At 40.6% G+C, this 20,990-nt stretch overlaps 2 protein-coding genes and 1 non-coding gene across 9 annotated transcripts in view; all 3 read right to left on the bottom strand.

Annotated features, from left to right (window-relative positions):
* Positions 1 to 9,170, bottom strand: part of LOC147344089 (cytochrome P450 2C9-like) — an 85,855-nt gene extending 76,685 nt beyond the window's left edge. Inside the window, exon 1 of one of the 2 annotated variants that reach the window (XM_086378793.1) lies at positions 9,038 to 9,170. Coding sequence is in view for 1 of the 2 variants with exons in the window: in XM_086378794.1 (XP_086234920.1) it covers positions 9,038 to 9,040 (3 nt within the window). In the remaining variant the exon portion in view is untranslated. The remainder of the gene's footprint in view (positions 1 to 9,037) is intronic. The other variant, XM_086378794.1, reaches the window with a different exon arrangement.
* The window catches only part of LOC147344087 (cytochrome P450 2C19-like), a 64,393-nt gene that overhangs the window by 13,278 nt on the left and 30,125 nt on the right, over positions 1 to 20,990 (bottom strand). For 3 of the 6 annotated variants that reach the window (XR_015155707.1, XM_086378791.1, XM_086378789.1), the window contains 2 exons: positions 17,431 to 17,572; positions 15,999 to 16,521 (listed from right to left, as the gene is read on the bottom strand). Coding sequence is in view for 4 of the 6 variants with exons in the window: in XM_086378791.1 (XP_086234917.1) it covers positions 16,340 to 16,521; positions 17,431 to 17,572 (324 nt within the window). In the remaining 2 variants the exon portion in view is untranslated. Of the gene's footprint in view, positions 1 to 8,797; positions 8,983 to 9,037; positions 9,188 to 10,215; positions 10,379 to 15,998; positions 16,522 to 17,430; positions 17,573 to 20,990 lie in introns of those variants that run through there. The other 3 variants (XR_015155706.1, XM_086378788.1, XM_086378790.1) reach the window with 3 other exon arrangements.
* On the bottom strand, positions 20,123 to 20,194 carry TRNAS-GGA (transfer RNA serine (anticodon GGA)). Its single transcript has one exon. It is a non-coding gene; the product is annotated as a tRNA-Ser (tRNA).

Here is a 20,990-nt window from a genome sequence, read left to right as displayed (position 1 = left end):
GGAGGCCCCAGGCCCCGTTACAGCCAAACCAGTGTGCCTGGTGCCAAGCTTTTGGCCACTGGAAGAATGAATGCCCTAAGGCAAGGAAGGAAAAGGAAGCTCCCGTAGTTGTGGGGCTTGCTCACTTGGAAATTAAATAGGGCTGCCAGGGCTCAGAGATATAAGGTCCCCAAGAGCCCATGGTAACCTTAAAAGTGGGGGACCAAAACATTGACTTCATGGTGGATACAGAAGCAGAACTGTCGGTAGTAACAAAACCTGTGGCACCACTCTCCAAAAAGACTACCACTTAACTGGTGTATCAGGAGAAGCGATGATTAAATCGTTTTGCCAGCCCAGAAAATGTCAGATGGGAGGGGCACAAAGTGATTCATGAATTCCTCTACATTCCTGAGTGCCCAGTACCCCTGTTGGGAAGAGACTTGCTCTCCAAACTAGGAGCACAAGTGACTTTCTCCCCTGAGGAGAGGTCCACCTTCCAGATGGACACTATGACTTATTTGCTCTCTCTCTCAATACCACCCCAAGATGAGTGGAGGTTGCATGATCCTCCTAAGGAAGAACCAGGTGGGCTGGAAGAGCATGAGAGCGAGCTAACTCAATTATTCCCTGAGGTCTGGGCGGAAGACAACCCCCCTCTCCCCCCAGGCTGGCTGAACATCAAGCCCCAGTGATAATAGAACTCAAACCAGGCACCATTCCGGTTAGAAAGCACCAGTACCTGCTACCAATAGGGGCCTGGGCTGGCATACTGCCCCACATCAATAGATTAAAACAAGTGGGCATTCTAGTAGAGTGCCAGTCGGCTTGGAATACGCCAATCCTGCCAGTCAAAAAGTAAGGAGGACAGGACTATAGGACTGTACAGGATCTCAGGCTAGTCAACCAGGCTACTGTGACTTTACACCCCACTGTTCCAAACTCCTATACTTTACTTAGCCTCCTCCCGCCGAGGACTAAAGTTTATACTGGCCTAGATCTCAAGGATGCCTTCTTCTATGTACGTTTCACCCCAGCATCACAGCCCATCTTTGCCTTTAAATGGGAAGATCCAGTCAGGGGCACCAAACAACAGCTCATCTGGACTCCCCCACAAGGGTTTAAGAACTCCCCAGCCATCTTTGGGGAAGCCTTGGCTTCTGACCTCAACTCATTCCATCCGGAAGAGTATGGATGCTGGCTCCTACAATATGGGGATGACCTGCTGCTGGCTGCTGAGACCAAGAAAAAATGCTGGAAAAGGACAAAAACACTGCTCCAGCTGCTGATGGAAGCATGTTACCAGGTGTCAAAAAAGAAGGCACAGATCTGCAAGGTAAGGTAAGGTAAGGTATCTGGGGTTTGTTTTAAAGAAGGACACAAGGTTCCAGACCCTAGTTGGGTCCTATATACCAATGGCCCTAGCCTGATAAAACAAGGACAACAGCTGTCAGGTTAGCCAAAGTGGAAGGGGCCATCAAGACTGAAAAGGGATAGTGGGAATTGCCAAGTGGCAAATTATTGGTACCGGAGGAGCTGGCACACAATCTGGTAAGCCAAACACACCAAGCGACCCACCTAGGCATGCTGCCTGCCCACAGGTTAATGCTGCCTCTCGGGTATTCAGACAAAAACCTCTGGGTTTTTGGCTGAAAAGTACGCTGCCCTTTGAACACCTGGGAGTGGACTTCACTGACATGAAACCTCACCGACACTACCATTACCTGCTGGTCATGGTATGTACGTTCTCAGGATGGGTAGAAGCTTTTCCTACCTGGACTAAAAGAGCATCAGAAGTAGCCCGGTGCCTGCTTAGGGAAATAGTTCCCAGATTTGGATTTCCTACTACATTGGATCAGACAATGGCCTGGCTTTTGTTGCTGATTTAGTACAACAAGTAAGCAAAACTTTAAACATCAAATGGAAACTGCACACTGCATATAGGCCCAGAGTTTTGAGATGGTTGAATGAACCATCCGGACATTAAAGAGACTCTCCAAGTGGATCATAGAGACTGACTGCTCCTGGGTGGACTTGCTTCTGACGGCTCTGCTCAGACTCAGGATGACCCCACAGTCCCAAGGCTATTCTCCATACGAAATTGTATATGGGAGGCCCCCTCCCATAATAAAACAGGTGTCAACAAATTTGCCTCAGGTAAGGAGGGATAGGATTTCACAGCAGATGGAACTGGGTAAGGTAATAGGATCACAAAAAGTCGGACACAACTGAGCGACTGAACTGAACTGAACTGAACTGAAGGTAATAAATCGGGTAACTAAGTTTGTACAAGAAAGGATGCTGTTACCCCTTGGGGAACAGATTCATGAGTTTACGCTTGGTGACCAAGTATGGGTCAAAGATTGGAAACATGATTTGCTAGCCCCTTGGTGAAAGGCCTTATGTTATTCTAACTACCCTTACTGCAGTTAAAGTTGCAGGTATTGTCCCTTGGATCCATCATACGAGGGTGAAGAGAACATACCACACAGACCCAAAAAACGCTGAGTGGACTGCACAGAGGGACCCTGCTGACCCTCGAAAGACTAAGACCATCTTTAAGAAGAAGGAAAAGAAGATCCTGGACGAGCCCCTTCAGGATGAAGCCGCACCATCTACTCCTGCTGCTTGGCCTCATCAACGTGATTTTGAATTTAACTTCCATTTCAACTCAGGACAATGTTTTCATCTCATGGGCACATTCCTACGCAGACTTCCACAACACTTCCAACTGCAGGGGATGTAGGGCTATGCCTCTGTCAGTGATGGATGGACTTCCTTGGTGGGTGTCGCTGCTCTGCCAAGGAGATTTTAAACCACTCTGCTCTTTTCTGGGATGACAAAAAGAGACTTTTCCTCTCTCTTGCCAATCATAACCTCTCCTTGCTCTCTTGGTGTAAGACCTACAGTCAATAGACTCAGGTCATGGGGTTACATTTGATATAAATGCCAATGTAACAAAAGCCTAACCTACAACAAGCCCCAGTAAATCTACCTTATTTACATTCTAGGTGGACAAGATCCATGTTTCAATGGTATTGAGTATATTGCTGCCTTATTTGTACCCTCTATAGGGACAACAGATATCATGATTAAAGTAGAGGCCTTGAGAAATTTCACAAAACAGGCCCTGCTAGATAGAACAAAAGTCATCCAAGCCTTAAATGAAGAGCAAATCCAAATGAGAAAAGCAGTAATTCATAATAGGATGGCTTTGGACATACTCACAGCTGCTCAAGGAAGGACCTGTGCTATAATTAAGGTTGAATGTTGTGTATACATTCCTGACTTATCTGGCAATGTATCGACTGCTTTAGATGACATGAAAAACCAGGTAAAAGCAACGTCAAATGAAAATATTCCTTTCTGGACTTCGGTCCTATCTTGGGTGAAAGGCAATTGGTGGAAAACTATATTTACCAATGTTATAGTTGCCTCGATAGTTCTGCTTTGTGGACCCTGAATTTTACAATGTATTATGAACTTCATAACCCAAAGGTTGGTGTCATTCTCCCAAATTGGCAGTTGGAGAGCCAGAGTGCAATATATCCCTATGAATGATGCTCATAATATGAGTTAAGAACATCAAGACAGGGGAATGAAGGAGGAAACAGACAGAGCTAGACTCCGTCTTAGGCCTGTTCATGCTGATGAAGCTCGGCCACCTCTCCAATGGACTCTGAACTCTGTGCTTAGTGCCTATGGAAACTACAATAGAAGGATAAGACCCCCTCTGGACAGGGGAATCTTGAAGATCACATCCAGGTTACTCATCGCCTAAGAGAATGCATACTCTAATCACCCCTGCCTCCAGACAGGTCATAAATTCTTTCTGTATCTATCAGGATGTAACTGCAGGCTTATTGATCATTAACTGTTTGAACACCTAACACATGGATGATGAGGTTACTGTGATTGTATTTACCCTTCCTTTGTTTTATGTAAGTCTCAAGGAAATTGGGATGGTGGGTTCAGACACGTACACATGGGGTATAAAAGATTTTCACAAATGCTGGTCAGGGTCCTTGGCTGAGAGGAGACTCTGCCTTGGGCCCGCTGGTGTAATAAACTGCACTCCACTATCTGCATTGTCCTTCTGAGTGAGTGTGTTTCCTGGAACGGGTGGCTATAACAAGGCCTCCAAAATGAAGCCACACAGTCATTACGGGTGTGTTCAGACATGTTCCTGCATTACTAAGAGCTTGAATTCCCAACTGTGGCAAACCAAGGACTCCACCAACCATTTCAAAACAATATCTGCTAGCAGGTGCTTGCTGCAGTTTTGTATTTTCAAAGTTTCCCACCTGCTTCACAACAATATAACTGTTTTGAACCCATCCGATTCTTGCTTACAAGCATTCTTACATTTTGTCATCTACAGTTCTAATTCCTGTCAAAACATTTATCTATCCCTGTGTTTTTTTGCCTTTATAAATTTCCCCATTTTGTAGTCTGGAAGAACACAATTTAAGTGCTTCTTGGATCTCTGTCTCCTGGGCAACAGACCTAACAAACCCCAAACAAACACCTCTTGATTTCAACCAGATCTACATTCTTAGAATTCTTGGTTAACACTAACCTAATTCAAACATCTTGAATGACCAAAGACATAAGTATATAATTAAATGTACATGACTTTTACCTTGAAATCCCATGTCTACCCAACCAAAATAAACATTGGAAGATAGAGATTGTAATTTTATATATTTCAAATGAGAGAAAGGAAGATTCTGGGTGAACAGAAATGTCCAATGTCATATAGCTTATAATTAATAAGACTAGGATTCAAACTGAGACCTTCTCATGCCCACTGTGATGCTTTCTCATATATACCACAGCTGCCTCAAGAATAATTTCAGAAAAACAAAACCAAACCCCTAAAATATTACTCTGAATATGCACCCAACTGATGGTTCACAAAGTAACAGGCTTCACAATAAATAGATGTCCCTGGACTCCAAGGAAAAAAAGGTCACAGATTCTCAAGAGATTAAACCAAAATTAGGGATTCTCCCCCTCTCCATCACCAAACAGGTAAAACTTGCTCAAGTAACTGAGGGAAGAGCCAATCTCAAGAATTTAGGTGGAAGGCTTGAGAAATCATGGCTTAAACCTCCCAGTTGCCGTGAGATACAACCTTTCTGTTGCCTTTTGAAGTCTGTCTTTATCAGATATAATGGAATAAGTATGCACAGTGTTAATCAAAGTTTGAGAAAAGACCTGACTGAAGTAAAACGTGTTTCTGAGGGGTTTCTTAGGACTGCAGCATGAGAGACAGATTCAAGAAGCAGTTGAATGGTGCTTCCATCAGACTACAAAATGAGGGAGGCTTATAAGGCAAAACCTATAAAATTCCATAAGTTGTCTGTTAAGAAGTATAATTGGACCTGGCAAGTAAGGGTTCCCATTAAGTATGGATCAACTGGGGTCCAAAATGGTTGCAGAGTTGAAAGTGGAGACCTTGAGACTGAGTGCAACTGGCAGGTGTTGCTCTGAATAGGGCTGATCCTCTCCCTGGGTCTGATGCAGGTAAAAGAAACGTCGAGTTCTAAATGGTGCAGAGACAGTTCTTTGGCCAAATTCTCAATGGCCTCCTGACTCCTATTTTTGTACACCTGAAGTGTGATTCCTGTTGTTGTTCAGTTGCTCAGTCGTGTCCGACTCTTTGTGACCCCATGGACTGCAGCATGCCTGACCCCATGGACTGCAGCACCCCAGGGCTCCCTGTCCCTCACCATCTCCCAAAGTTTTCCCAAGTCGATGTCCATTGCTAGCATAATAGGAAAGCAATTGATTATTGCCTGTTCTCTACCAAACACTGAAACCATGCTAAAATTGCTTCTTAGATGTTTTTTAATTCTTTGAGATTTTATACTTATATAATCACATTATTGTCAAACAAAAATAGTTTTATTTCTTCCTTCCAAATCTGTATAACTGTTATTTCTTTTTCTTTTCTTATTGCATGAAAAGATGAAAAGTTCTAGAGACCAGCTGTATAACAGTATGATTATAGTTAACAATAGTCAGTACTGTAGTATTCACTTAATAACTTGTTAAGATGGCAGATCTCAGGTGTTTTTTACTATAAATTTTTGAAAGGTGTTGGGAAGAAATGGTAGGACATAGATTAAAGAAATATGTAGCTTGCAGCTTCTATGCCAGGCTCCTTTAGACATCCCAGGGCTCTAAGTTTTAAAACAACATTTATTTTAGCTAGACTGGCAGAGGTAACTTGGAAAAGCCATTGGTATTTCTTTATCTATATGTGAGTCACAGGTAAAATCTGATTTGGTGTCTTTTGTTTCACTTAATACAGAATAAAGAACTTTCAAATAGTGGAATTTGTAATATAAGCTTAAAATTAGACTCAATGTGACAAACACTTTACAGGTTACTACATCTGGTTGTGGGAAGTAAATAATTACCACATATTTGTTACCAAAATTCAGTAAAGATGGGGCAAAGTTTGCAAGTTGAAAAGATAATCAAATTGGATTTAGAGAAGACAGATAAGCAGGTGTTGATAATGTTGAAATCTAGTTAAATAAAACATTTTATAATGGTGTTTTTAGAGAATTATGACATAGCAAATATTTATTCAAAACATATATATCAATACAGTGAGTATTGAAAACAGGAAATGAGAGGGTAACTTCTCTCATAGCTCAGTTGGTAAAGAATCCACCTGCAATGCAGGAGACCCCAGTTCAATTCCTGGGTTGGGAAGATCCTCTGGAGAAGGAACAGGCTACCCACTCCAGTATTCTTGGGCTTCCCTTGTGGCTCAGCTGGTAAAGAATCCACCTGCAATGTGGGAGACCTGGGTTCTATCCCTGGGTTGAGAAAATCCCCTGGAGAGGGGAAAGGCTACCCACTTCAGTATTCTGGGCTGGAGAATGCCATGGACTGCATAGTCCATGGGATAGCCAAGAGTTGGACACGACTGAGTGACTTTCACTTTCACAACAGGTAGGAAGACCAGAGGACCCCAAGCGGCAGGAAGAAATAAACTGCAAGTGGCAAACGTTTTTTTCCCTCTCTACACAACATCCAGAAAACTAAGATCATGGCATCTGGTCCCATCACTTCATGGCAAATAGATGTGGAAACAGTGACAGACTTTTTTGGGGGGAGCTCCAAAATCACTGCAGATGGTGATTGCAGCCATGAAATTAAAAGACGCTTGCTCCTTGGAAGAAAAGTTATGACCAACCTAGACAGCATATTAAAAAGCAAAGACATTACTTTGCCAACAAAAGTCCACCTAATCAAAGTTATGGTTTTTCCAATAGTCATGTATGGATGTGAGAGTTGACTATAAAGAAAGCTGAGCACTGAAGAATTGATGCTTTTGAACTGTGGTATTGGAGAAGACCCTTGAGAGTCCCTTGGACTGCAAGGAGATCCAACCAGTCCATTCTAAAGGAAATCAGTCCTGAATGTTCACTGAAAGGACTGATGCTGAAGCTGAAACTCCAATACTTTGGCTGCCTGATGCGAAGAACTGAGTCATTTCAAAAGATCCTGATGCTGGGAAAGATTGAAGGCAGGAAGAGAAGGGGACAATGGAGGATGAGATGGTTGGATGACATCACCAACTCAATGGAGGTGAGTCTGAGTAAACTCCAGGAGTTGGACAGGGAGGCCTGGCGTGCTGCGGTTCATGGGGTCGCAAAGAGTCAGACATGACTGAGCGACTGAATTGACTGACAGACTGACACAAAGTTAATAGAGGCTTCTTTTAATTCTGTGTTGGCATACCTGGTTCTGCCTTGAGCTAACTGGTGCCTTTTTCTTATGGAAATGATCTTCTTAAGCTATGTTAGAGAAACTATGTTTTGGAATCTGCCTTTCTTCAAAATGGTTCTGCCCAAGTCTAAATTTTTTTCTTTTCTCAAACCTTGGGCTGATAATGGCTCAACAAGCTAGTATTCCTAGTCAATTGTTTTATGGCCGAGGGATTACACGCGTCATGCCATCCTATGTCAAAAATGCATACTGTGGAAGAGGGGCCTGGTGAAACTCCCTCAGCCTTGAGATGTCTCTCTTATCTGATAAATAGCTTTCTAACAGGCATAAAGTCAGTTCAGTTCAGTTCAGTTGCTCAGTCATGTCCAACTCTTTGCGACCTCATGGACTGTGGCACGCCAGGCCTCCCTGTCCGTCACCAACTCCTGCAGTTTACTCAAACTCATGTCCATTGAGTCAGTGATGCCATCCAACCATCTCATCCTCTGTTGTCTCCTTCTCCTCCCGCATAAAACACCTTGCTAAAAACTTGCAAGGGGGCACTCTTTCTGTCCCCTTCTGATGTCTATGTCAGAAGCTTTCCCTATCTCTATTATACTTTCCCTATCTCTAGAAGTCTGCTATGCAAAAGCTCCAAGTAGTCAAGCCTTGTCTGACCCCAGGTCAAAATTCTCCTCTGGAGGTCATGAATCTTGGCCTAACACACAGTTTGCAGTAGCAACCTTTCAATAAGAATGCTGATATTTTCTAGAAAGTGTGACCAAAACAATTCTATCAGTCAGAAGTGTAGCTTTGGGCCCTGCACATACTCTCAGCCATTTCTGTGAGGCTGAACATATAAATCTCGTTCAATTAAGTGAATGCACATGACATTTGTTTCATGCTCCATAAGGGTATGTGGAGGTCATCCCCACCCTGTCAAGTTAACAAGTATTCCCTGTTGAAAGCCTCTGAAATAGACAACCTATATTTATGCAATGAAAAATATTGTTCTCTGAGTTTTCCAGGAAATGATTTGAAACTATTCTTTGTGATTTGTGACGTGAAAACAAAGTTCAGGAGAAAGTATAATTAAATGACCTTTAAACCCACACTGTGTGCACAATCATGGGTGTACATACGACAATCAGCATGGCTACACAAAAGCTCCCTTGGCTTCCTCTTCTTCACACCCCTCCCTTTCAAAGAAGGGCTGCAATCATGATCCATAGGAAAGATGTGGCCACTCCTGAAATGCTTCCAAGGATGTCACTGGAGAAGAGAGCAGTGTGTTAAGGTCATAGTTACAGAATACAGCATTACCCACCATTGGTTTTTCTCAACTCCTCCACAAGGCAGCACACTTCCTCTTGAACACGGTTCTCAATGTTCCTCTTCCCCATCCCCAAATTCTGCAGGATCATGAGGGAAAAGTACTGGGTCTCTTTCCAATTCTTCCCATTGCTGAAGAGGATTCCTACACCAGGAAAAGAAACAGAAACTAGTAGGGAAAGAGGAGTGAGCTGACAGTTGGCAGCCTTTCTGGTGGATCCAGCTCTGATGGAATGCTCCTCAAATCCCTCTTTTCCATCCTCCCAACCAAAATTAAAAGATGCTTACTCCTTGGAAGGAAAGTTATGACCAACCTAGATAGCATATTCAAAAGCAGAGACATTACTGTGCCAACAAAGATTCATCTAGTCAAGGCTATGGTTTTTCCTGTGGTCATGTATGGATGTGAGAGTTGGACTGTGAAGAAGGCTGAGCGCTGAAGAATTGATGCTTTTGAACTGTGGTGTTGGACTCTTGAGAGTCCCTTGGACTGCAAGGAGATCCAACCAGTCCATTCTGAAGAAGATCAGCCCTGGGATTTCTTTGGAAGGAATGATGCTAAAGCTGAAACTCCAGTACGTTGGCCACCTCATGCGAAGAGTTCTCATTGGAAAAGACTCTGATGCTGGGTGGGATTGGGGGCAGGAGGAGAAGGGGACGACAGAGGATGAGATGGCTGGATGGCATCACTGACTCGATGGACGTGAGTCTGGGTGAACTCCGGGAGTTGGTGATGGACAGGGAGGCCTGGCGTGCTGTGATTCATGAGGTCACAAAGAGTCGGACACGACTGAGTGACTGAACTGAACTGAACTGAACCCCTATTGCCTGGGGCTTCCCTGATAGCTCAATTGGTAAAGAATCCACCTGCAATGCGGGAGACAAGGGTTCAGTCCCTGGGTTGGGAAGATCCACTGGAGAAGTGATAGGTTACCCACTCCAGTGTTCTTGGGCTTCTCTTGTGACTCAGCTGGTAAAGAATCCACCTGCAATGCAGAAGACCTGGGTTCTATCCCTGGGTTGGGAAGATATTCAGATACCCACTCTGATATTCTGGCCTGAAGAATTCCATGAACTCTGCAGTCCATGGGGTCACAAAGAGTTGGACATGACCGAGCAACTTTCAGTTTCACTCCTATTGCCAATCCAGAGCACGCGCACATGCACACCTACCATGTCCTTTTCTAGTTTTCTCATTCACTGGGAAACTGTATCTTCCAGAAAACTCCTCTCCCAGATCAATCAGTGCTTCCTGCAGGGCTTCGTATCCATGCAAAACCACCATGGGCTTCATGCCAAAATACACAGTGAACACAGGGCCACAGACTTTTGAGAGCTGGGAATGGAGATGCATGTAAGCAAAAGAAGTCTATATGTGATATTATATTGTGCCTGATGCAAAATGTATTATCATCCTACAATTATGCTTTGATTCTGCCACATACAGCATAAAATGTTCCTGAATATAATACATAAATATGATGGCGATTGCTACAGCTTCCACTAATGAATGAACTGCAATGCCAGGCAAAGGCCCAAGTAACTGATACAGAGATTACAATTAATCCTCATATCAGCACCTTCAGCAGGCTTATTTGCCCCACTTATAAATAAGGAAACTGAGGTCAAGGAATAGCAATTAATTTCCAATCCCAATGGCTACTAGACAGAGGATCATATTTGAAACTCTTCGTGTTCAACTTTTGATTCTTGAGCAATATATCAATCATCAAAGCCCACCTTTAAACCAATAACCAGCTGACTGCTTCAGAGTTACATATAGAATTCTTTCCATGAGAATTCTGATTCCCTGTTCCACAGGGTTGCAAAGAGTTGGACATGCCTGAACTGACCTAGCATGCATGCATGCATGATGAATACTACGATTATATTTTGAAGTATGGTTGATTTATAACACTCTGTTGTAAAACTACAATAACTAGTCTCAAGAGTACTGCAAATTGATTCAATTATATATATATGACATATATTATTTTTTCAAATTCTGTTTCATTATAGGCCATTACAAAATACTGAATATACTATAATTCTGTATTTTAAAAAATAAGTTCAAATAATTCTAATGCCCAGACTAGTTTGAGATACACTTGTATCACTAACACAGAAAGAAAGGAAGCATCATAGAGGCAATGCCAGGACATGCTGCATCCCATAGAAGAACAACATTTTGCATCCTGCACCATTCACAAAGTACAGATGGCAGTTTCCTCCAGAATCCCAATGAATGCTGCTACTGCCAGTTGGACTCTAACTAATGACTTCTTTCACTGATGCATGCAGAGCTATTTCCTTAATGCCAAGCACAATGTGATTCTTCAGAAAAGTTCTATTTTCATGGCTGTCTGAACAAAACACACAGCTTATATAGTGCACATCTTTCTCAAGGAAATTTTTTATCACCAACCATTTCATTTACCAATTACCTTCAGCCCCAAATCATAGCAAATTGCTGTGAAACAAAGAAGGGAAGCAACACTCACGCTTTAGACACTTTATTATTTTGATTCTGTCATACAAAAAGCTAAGTGTTCCTCTACTCAAAAAGCACAGTGCTTCTCTATTTATGACAGTGACAGAGTTAAAAAGCAAGAGAAACATCAAAGTTTATAGAAGTAATGTGACTTATGTTAACAGTTTGCCCACAGAAATATTTATTATTTTTTAGTTGAGCTTAATTTACTTACTGTTTCCAAGCCACTGGTGGTAATGGTTTAGTCACTAAGTCATGTCCGACTCTTGGAACCCCATGGACTGTAGCCTGCCAGGCTTCTGTGTCCATGGGATTCTCCAGGCAAGAATACTAAAGTGGGTTGCCATTTCCTTCTCCAAGGAATCTTCCTGACCCAGGGATGGAACCCGCCTCTCCTGCACTGGCAGGTGGATTCTTTACCACTGAGCTCCCACAGAAACCCAGCGTTACAGTTGTTGTTCAGTCGCTAAGTCATATCTGACTCTTTCAACTCCATGGACCATAGCACGCCAGGACTCCCTGTCCTCCATTATCTCTAGGAGTTTGCTCAAGTTCATGTCCATTAAGTCAGTAATGCTATCTAAACATCTCACCCTCCTCTGCCCTCTTCTTCTGCCTTCAAAATGATGACATATTTAAGGAAATCAAAATGGAGTAACTGTGGGCAGTCATTGTGGATGTGATTTCAGACATGTTCCTGCACCACTGACTACTTCAATTCTGAACTGTGTCAAACTCAAGTACTCCGCCAGCCATTTTCAAAATGACATAGACTAGTAGCTGTTAACTGCAAGTTTGTAGTTTCAAAACTGCCTGCTTCACAGTTATTCAATCATTTCAAACACAACCAATCCTCGCTTAACAAGAATCTTTACATCTTGCCATCTCCAATCCTCATATTTTTTTCTGGCTTAAAATAACACTAATTTATTATATTACAATTCTAGAGGTCACAAGTCTGAAAATTAAGGTGTTGACAGGGCTGCATTCCTCCTGGAGGCTCTCAGGAGAACCATTTCCTTATCTTTTCCAGTTTCTAGAGGCTATCTGAGTTCCTTAGCTCACGACCACCTCCTCCATTGTCAAGGTCAGCAGCACAGCATATTCAATGTTCTTTGATCCCCTTGACCTCCTCCTTCAGGGACTCTTGTGATTCCACTGGGTGTGGCAGGTAATCTAAGAGTATTTTTCTAGTCTCAAAATACTTACTCTTTAAAATTCTTAATTTTCTGTACAATTTTTAAAGGTTATTTTCCCTTAACAGTTATTACAAAATATCCAATCCTAATTCTTGAAACAATTTTCCATTTTTGCCTTTATAAACTTTCACATTTTGTAGTCTGGAAGAATAAAGTTTAAGCGTTTTTTGGATCTGTGTGTCCTGGGCAGCAGTCCTAACAAACCCCAAATAAACACTTCGTGATTTCAACCAGATCTCCATTCTGGGAATTCATAGTTAACAATAATAAAATTTAAACCTCTTAAACAACCAAAGACATATAAAACAACTACATAAGTAAATGTACATGACTTTTACCTTGAGATCTCAAGTCTAAATTTGAATAATTTTTTAGATTTCACATATAAGTGCTATCATATAGTATTTTTCTTTCTCTAACTTATTTCAGTAAGCATAATATTCTTTAGGAACATTCACCTTCCTGTAATTGGCAGAATTTCATTCTTTTTATGCCTGAGTAATACTCCATTGTATGTTTATACTGCATCTTCTTTTTCTGTCTGCCTGTTGATGGATCCTGGGTTGCTTCTATGACTTGACTTACAAGCAGCGCTTCTATTAACACTGGGCTGCATGTATCTCTTTGAATTACTGTTTTCATTTTCCTTGGCTATATATCCAGGGGTGGAATTGCTGGATCATATGGTAGTTCTATTATTAGTTTTTAAGCACACTCCTTACTGTTTCCCATGGTGCCTGCACCACTTTATATTCCCACCAACAGTGTACAAGAGTTTTCTTTTCTCTTCACCCTCTCCAACATTTGTTATTTGTGGTCTTTTTGATGATAGCCATTTTGACAGGTGTGAGGTGATTTCTCATTGCCTTTCTGATTTGAATTTTTCTGATGATTAGCAAGTCAGGAAGCAACAGTTAGAACTGGACATGGAACAACAGACTGGTTCCAAATAGGAAAAGGAGTACGTCAAGGCTGTATATTGTCACCCTGCTTATTTAACTTATATGCAGAGTACATCATGAGAAACGCTGGGCTGGAAGAAGCGCAAGCTGGAATCAAGGTTGCCGGGAGAAATATCAATAACCTCAGATATGCAGATGACACCACCCTTACGGCTGAAAGTGAAGAGGAATTAAAAAGCCTCTTGATGAAATTGAAGGAGGAGAGTGAAAAAGTTGGCTTAAAGTTCAACATTCAGAAAACGAAGATCATGGCATGGGAAATAGATGGGGAAACAGTGGAAACAGTGGCTGACTATTTTGGGGGGCTCCAAAATAACTGCAGATGGTGATTGCAGCCATGAAATTAAAAGACGCTTGCTCCTTGGAAAGAAAGTTATGACCAACCTAGATAGCATATTGAAAAGCAGAGACATTATTTTGCCAACAAAAGTCCATCTAGTCAAGGCTATGGTTTTTCCAGTAGTCATGTATGGATGTGAGAGTTGGACTGTGAAGAAAGCTGAACACCAAAGAATTGATGCTTTTGAACTGTGGTGTTGGAGAAGACTCTTGAGAGTCCCTTGGACTGCAAGGAGATCCAACCAGTCCATCCTAAAGGAGATCAGTCTTGGGTGTTCATTGGAAGGACTGATGCTGAAGCTGAAACTCCAGTACTTTGGCCACCTCATGCAAAGAGTTGACTCACTGGAATGACCCTGATGCTGGGAGGGATTGGGGGCAGGAGGAGAAGGGGACGACAGAGGATGAGATGGCTGGATGGCATCACTGACTCGATGGACGTGAGTCTGAGTGAACTCCAGGAATTGGTGATGGACAGGGAGGCCTGGCGTGCTGCGATTCATGGGATCGCAAAGAGTCAGACACGACTGAATGACTGCACTGAACTGAACTGAACTGATGATTAGCAATGTTGAACATCTTTTCATGTGCCTGGTAGCCATCAGTATGTCTTTCTTTAAAAAGTCTATTCATATCTTCTACCACTTTTAATAGAATCGTTTGTTTGATATTGAGTTGTATGAGTTGTTTATGTATTTTGGATATTAACCCCTATTGGTCATATTATTTGTAAATATTTTCTCTAATTCTGAAGGTTGTCTTTTTGCTGATGACATCCTTTGTTGTATGAAGTTTTTATGTTTAATTAAGTTCATTTGTTTATTTTTGCTTTTATTTATTTTGCCTTAAGAGACCAATCCAAAAAAAATATTGCTATAATTTATGTCAAAGAGTGTTCTATGTTTTCTTCTTTGAGTTTCATGGTTTCTCGTCTTACATTTAGGTGTCTCACCAATTTTAAAGTTTCTTTTGTGTATGGTGTAAGTAAATGTTCTAATTTCATTATTTTACATGTAGTGCCACGTTTTCCCAGTACCACTTATGGAAGATACTGTCTTTTCACTATTGTATATACTTGCCTCCTTTGTCATAGATTAATTGACCACATGTGCTTGAGTTTATATCTGAGCTGTCTGTTCTTTTCCATTGCTCTGTCTGTGCTTATGCCATACCATGCTATTTTGATTACTGTAGCCTTGTAGTATAGTTTGAAGTCTGGGAGCTTCATTCTTTTTTCTCAAGAGTGCTTTGGCAATTCATGGTCTTTTGTAGTTCTACATGAAGCTTAAAATTGTTTGTTACAGTGCTGTGGAAAATTTCAAGGGTATTTTGATAAGGATTACATTAAATACATAGATTGCTTTGGGTAGTATAAATATTTTCACAACATTTTTTGCCAGTCCAGTAGCTTCATTGTGTAGTTTGAGATCAGAAAGTATAATGCCTCTGGCCTTGTTCTTCTTTCTCAGGATTGCTTTGGCTTTTCAGGGTCTTTTTGGTTACATACAAATTTTAGCATGGCCTCTCTATTTCTACTGTTCATAATACTCCATTATGCTTTCAAAATCCATGGCATCAAAGAGATGGCCCCTCTTTTAATTACAACTTGTGAAATGTGTGTTCTCTCTCATTTTGGAAAGAGACTGCCTATAGGTGATTTCTTATACACAATCTCATTGATTTCTGTTCTGATTTTTAATTGTGGTTTTCTGTGTCTGACTTTTAATTGCTCACTATCACTGATCTCAATATTCCCTACAGGATGAAGCTGCTCTTGAAAACAATTTCTCTCATTTTTTAAACCAAATCTCAAATAAGTACATACAAGCATTCAAGGGAGATTTTCTGCTCTCATTCCCTCTGTCCTCTGTGTGTATCACTATAACGACCGGCATGACATCTTTGTCTTTTTTTTTTTTTCCTTTCTTACTTGCGATATGCACAAAAGAAGGAAAGACTGAGAAGTGGCTCATCAGATTCTGCTTTTTATTAGAAAAAACATGCACTGGAGAAATAGGTCTCATTGGCACACATTAATCATCATGCATTACTTTGTACTGAGTACATGGTACTAGGCACACACTACTACTTAATATTAGATAGGTATTAGCATATGTGATGGCCAATACAAATGTTACAGGATAGGGAGAATAGCAGATATATTTCTGTAGTGAAATTGCACAGGGAATGAGAAGAGGTCAGAGATGTGTTCTCAGGAAAGATTACCATGACACTGGTGAACAATGCCCCCCATGAAAGGGCGTTAAAGACAACACCACTGAGGAAGCTGTATAATTTAGCATTCTTCACACAGGAATAAAGCAGAGCTGGTAAGGAGGTGGCACATTAGCTATCCCAGTAACAGCTGGGGTGGTGTCGAGGTCCTTTGGGTCAACCACAGATTTCAAGGTAAATGTTTGTAAAATTGTGGTCAGGAATAAAAACAGCTCCATGCGGGCCAGGCCCTCTCCCACACAAACCCGTTTTCCTGAAAATAACAAACACAGAGAGTACATACTCCTTGAACACTGTGTTTCTGACTGCCAGAAACAGACTATGCAGTAACTTTTTGATGAATGTTTGAATGGATGGATGGAATGCAAATGGTTAGATAGACAGATGGACAAAGGGTAGACACTCATGTTATCCATCTAACATCTAATCTTAACAGGTATCCTCTCAGCAGATATTTATTGAGTTATCAGAACTATATCATATACTTCATTAAGTGTATTGTAACTCCATTTTGACATTTTCAAGGTCCCATCAATTTTTTTTTCTAGAAATACTCATATATTGGTTGTATTTTTTTCCTAGTGATGGTCCAATGTCTTTCTTTCCATTCTTCACAGCCTCTATTCTCTGTTGGAAGTATATCAAATCTACATCGACCTTGAAGTTTTAAAGTTTTATAACACAGAGTTACTTTTGTCTACAATGCACTTCTCTTGTATTTTCAGAATGTAGCTTAAATTTTATTTTTGAATTAGAAAGAACTGGGTCACCTCTCCAAAGCTCCAATAATCTACTCCAAAAATGAGGATGTCTCATAGGGAGGGAAAGTGTGTGGGCATTGGTACTGCTGTCTCTCATCATGGAAAAAGAGGATTTTGACCAGGCACAGAATGGGCACTATGAAAGTTCCAAAGGATGCCCAAAGGCACCTTGTCCACTGAAAGTGAAAGTCACTCAGTAGTATCCGACTCTTTGCAACCCATGTGCTGTCCATGGAATTCTCTAGGCCAGAATACTGGAGTAGGTAGCCTTTCCCTTCTCCAAGGGACCTTCCCAAACCAGGGATTGAACACTGGTCTCCCTCATTGCAGGTGGATTATTTAACCACTGAGCCACAAGGGAAAATTGTCCACTGAAGCAATGAAAAAAGTAAATGTGTTACCTGCTGAGAAAGCCATGAAATAGTCGCTCTTTCTAAAGTTGCCGTTCTCATCCAGGAAGTGGCCAGGGTCAAATACCTCTGGGTTGGGGAATTCTTGGTCATCATGCAGTACAGAAGTCAGTGATGTTAGTATATCTGTGCCCTGGAAAGAACAGATGAAGATAAATTAAACTATGAAGAAGTCACAGACCTAGAAGAACTGCTGAAAATCATTTAGTCCAATCTTAGGATCAATAGATGATTAATTTTGGTTCAAAAGAAGGTCAGTGGCATTTTGAGTCAGACAGAACAAGTAATAAGGATAAGTTTAAGACTAGTGGTGGTGATGCTGCCAAAATGAACACTGGCAGCATCTGAAATACTCAGTACATGGGTCCTAGAACTTATGAATCCATTCTGCTAATCACCACATTAGGACATGGTATCTGCCCCCACCAGCTGCTTTATCATTTCAATTTTTACTCATCTCCTATGTGGATTATGGTTTAATGTGGAAGTCTCTATTGTGCTTGAAATGTCTCAAATTATCTGTTTGTATGGCTTTTGTAAACAGGCATTTGATCTAATACAAAATAACCTCTTCTATAATAACAATGTAAGTACAGTAACAAATATTATTGTTTATCATTGACATGCAGATTGTATGTCTTTATTTTAAAATATAGGGCAGACTTCATCACAGATTAATCCTAGATTTGAAACACAGAAAGGACTGTAAAATTCACAAAATCATTTCACAGTAATTCAGCTTACAATCATTAGTTTAAGCAAGTTTTATCTATTAACACTAAAACTATTGGGTAAATGATTGAGAAGAAAGATACAAATCTATAAAGTACCAGGTAATCTTTTATTAATTAAATGTGAAAAAAAGGACCTGTTTCATGGAGTAATCTGGCAGATACCATTTTATCATGTGAACAATACTGCTGCTACTGCTGCTAAGTCACTTCAGTCGTGTCCGACTCTGTGTGACCCCATAGACGATAGCCCACCAGGCTCCCCCATCCCTGGGATTCTCCAGGCAAGAACACTGGAGTGGGTTGCCATTTCCTTCTCCAATGCATGAAAGTGAAAAGTGAAAGTGAAGTCGCTCAGTCATGTCCGACCCTCAGCGACCCCATGGACTGCAGCCTACCAAGCTCCTCTGTCCATGGGATTTTCCAGGCAGAAGTACTGGAGTGGGGTGCCATTTTTAGTCCATATCAGACCACAATTACATTGTGGGGGAGGTTATGAACAATACTACATAACCAATAATGGGATAACTCACGTATGTGCCTTCACCTACCCAATGAATTTCAGTGGGAAACACAAAGCACCTATATAGTTGAAATTGTAACTGGAATCTATGTCCAGAAAACAATCACACAAAACCAGCCTGAGGAATATTTCACTTGACTACTAAATTGCACTCTTCACAGAGTTAAAATGTACTAAAAGAGAACAAAGAGGGCAAACAAAACTAGTAACAGGAGAGAACAGGGAGAACAAGGAAAAGATATCCAAATTATAATCTTGTTTCCAGCCTGGACACTGATTTTCAAAGAAAAAAAGCCACAAAGTTTATTACAGAAAAACTAGGAAAATTTCAATATAGGCTGTACACTAAATAATATTATTCTATCAATGATAACTCTTGAGTATAATTGCTATTATTGCTCTGTATACAAAAATTGCTATTTTGAGCTATACATACGGAAATAGAGAAGTGTAGAAAAGTAGATGATAGATTGATAAATGAATATTTGTGGAAGAAATTTTTACATATTGAGGTATGGAGAAGTCATTCTAGTTTGTAAACTTGAATTTAACTTAAATGCTAACTAGAACATCCTATTTGTGGCCTATCAAACATATGCACTAATTATTAAGAAAATGTATATTGAACAGAAATAAAGAATGTCCATGTTAAAAATAAAGATTAAATGCCTCCTTTCTTGGACACCAATGTTGAAACTCTTGCAACAAGAAGACTCCTCTCTCAAGTGCCAAGGCCATACCAACTTGCTGTGCATATGTTGATAATCTGTTTTTGAAACCTTGTAAGAATGTATCTCTGGCTTCCTGATTTTCTTTGCTCTGACAAGATATACAATTGTGTGGATAAACCATACCTCTCCAGAGCAGTTCCTCAGAGTTATCTGAGAGGTTGTCTTTTGGGCTATAGTCCTCAGTTTGGCTCAAATAAAACTCTTTTCTATTCCTATTACAGATTTTTTATTGATTATCTCTCAACATTGCAAAAGCAGGTAAATATACAAATTCATGTATAACATACATATGAACATGTTTTTAATGTTCTATGTTTAAAAAATAATTAATGCAAACTTGAGGAATCTTCCATCCCCTAAGGTTATCATATAAAAGGTATACAACTCTTTATTATTCCCTTGTTTGTGTTTATATAAGAAATAAATAACACATCTAAGATAACAAAAAAAGGTGCAAAAGGCAATACTTTCAGCAAATGCTGCTCAAACACATGCATATTTCATAGAGAAATAAAAGAAGCATAATCATTACTCTTAGTCATAAGTAAAAATTACCCGCATGAAAGTGAAAGTGAAGTCATTCAGTCGCATCTGACTCTTTGCGACCCCATGGACTGTAGCCTACCAGGCTCCTCCCTCCATGGAATTCTCCAGGCAAGAGTACTGGAGTGGGTTGCCATTTCCTTCTCCAGGGGATCTTCCCGACCCAGGGATTGAACCTGGGTCTCCTGCATTCCAGGCAGACGCTTTAACCTCTGAGCCACCAGGGAAGCCCTGCATAAACCATCATCTAAATGTAAGCACTAAAATTATGAAGTTTATAAGGGTAAATCTTTCAGACCCTGTGCTGGAAAACGTTCTTTAGATAAACAAACAAAAACAATCCCACACATCAATCTTAGAGCATTGCAAAATGTTCTTTTAGACAGACTTATATACTAACAAATATCAACCTATGTGCAAATATGGCCTTAGTACAAACAATGACCTAAGTATTTTAAATGGAAAATAATCAAGGAAGACACTTTGTGGCACATGGGAATTATATGCAATCTAAATTTCTGCTTCCAAAAAGACAGGGATATAGCCATTCTTGTTTGTTTAATATGTCCTTGACTACTTCCATGCTACAACAGCAGAAGTATACAAAAGGATACAAAAGGCATCAGACACTTCAAAGCTTCAAATTCTGAAATACTTACACTTTGAAGTATTACATAAATACTGTAATACTCCTGTCTTAGAGCATTCTCCAGTTAGCTCAGTGGCTCCAGACTTGGATAAAACTAATCACTTACATGATTGGTAAAAAGGTATAACAGAATCAGCCTCCTAATAATCTTATTGAAAAAGACCCTGATGCTGGGAAAGATTGAAGGCAAAAGCAGAAGAGGGCAGCAGAGGATGAGATGGTTAGACAGCATCACTGACGTAATGGACATGAAATTAAGGAAACTGGAAGACAGTGGAGGACTACAGGGCTTGCTGTGCTACAGTCCATGGGGTCACAAAGAGTTGGACGTGACTTAACGACTAAACAAGAATAAAACTCAATATTTATGTTTC

This window comes from Bos grunniens, chromosome 26, assembly GCF_055505025.1.
Source record: "Bos grunniens cultivar Pamir isolate PY7600 chromosome 26, Bosgru_T2T1.0, whole genome shotgun sequence".
Classification (NCBI taxonomy): Eukaryota; Metazoa; Chordata; class Mammalia; order Artiodactyla; family Bovidae; genus Bos; species Bos grunniens.
This window is presented reverse-complemented; position numbering and strand designations above follow the sequence as displayed.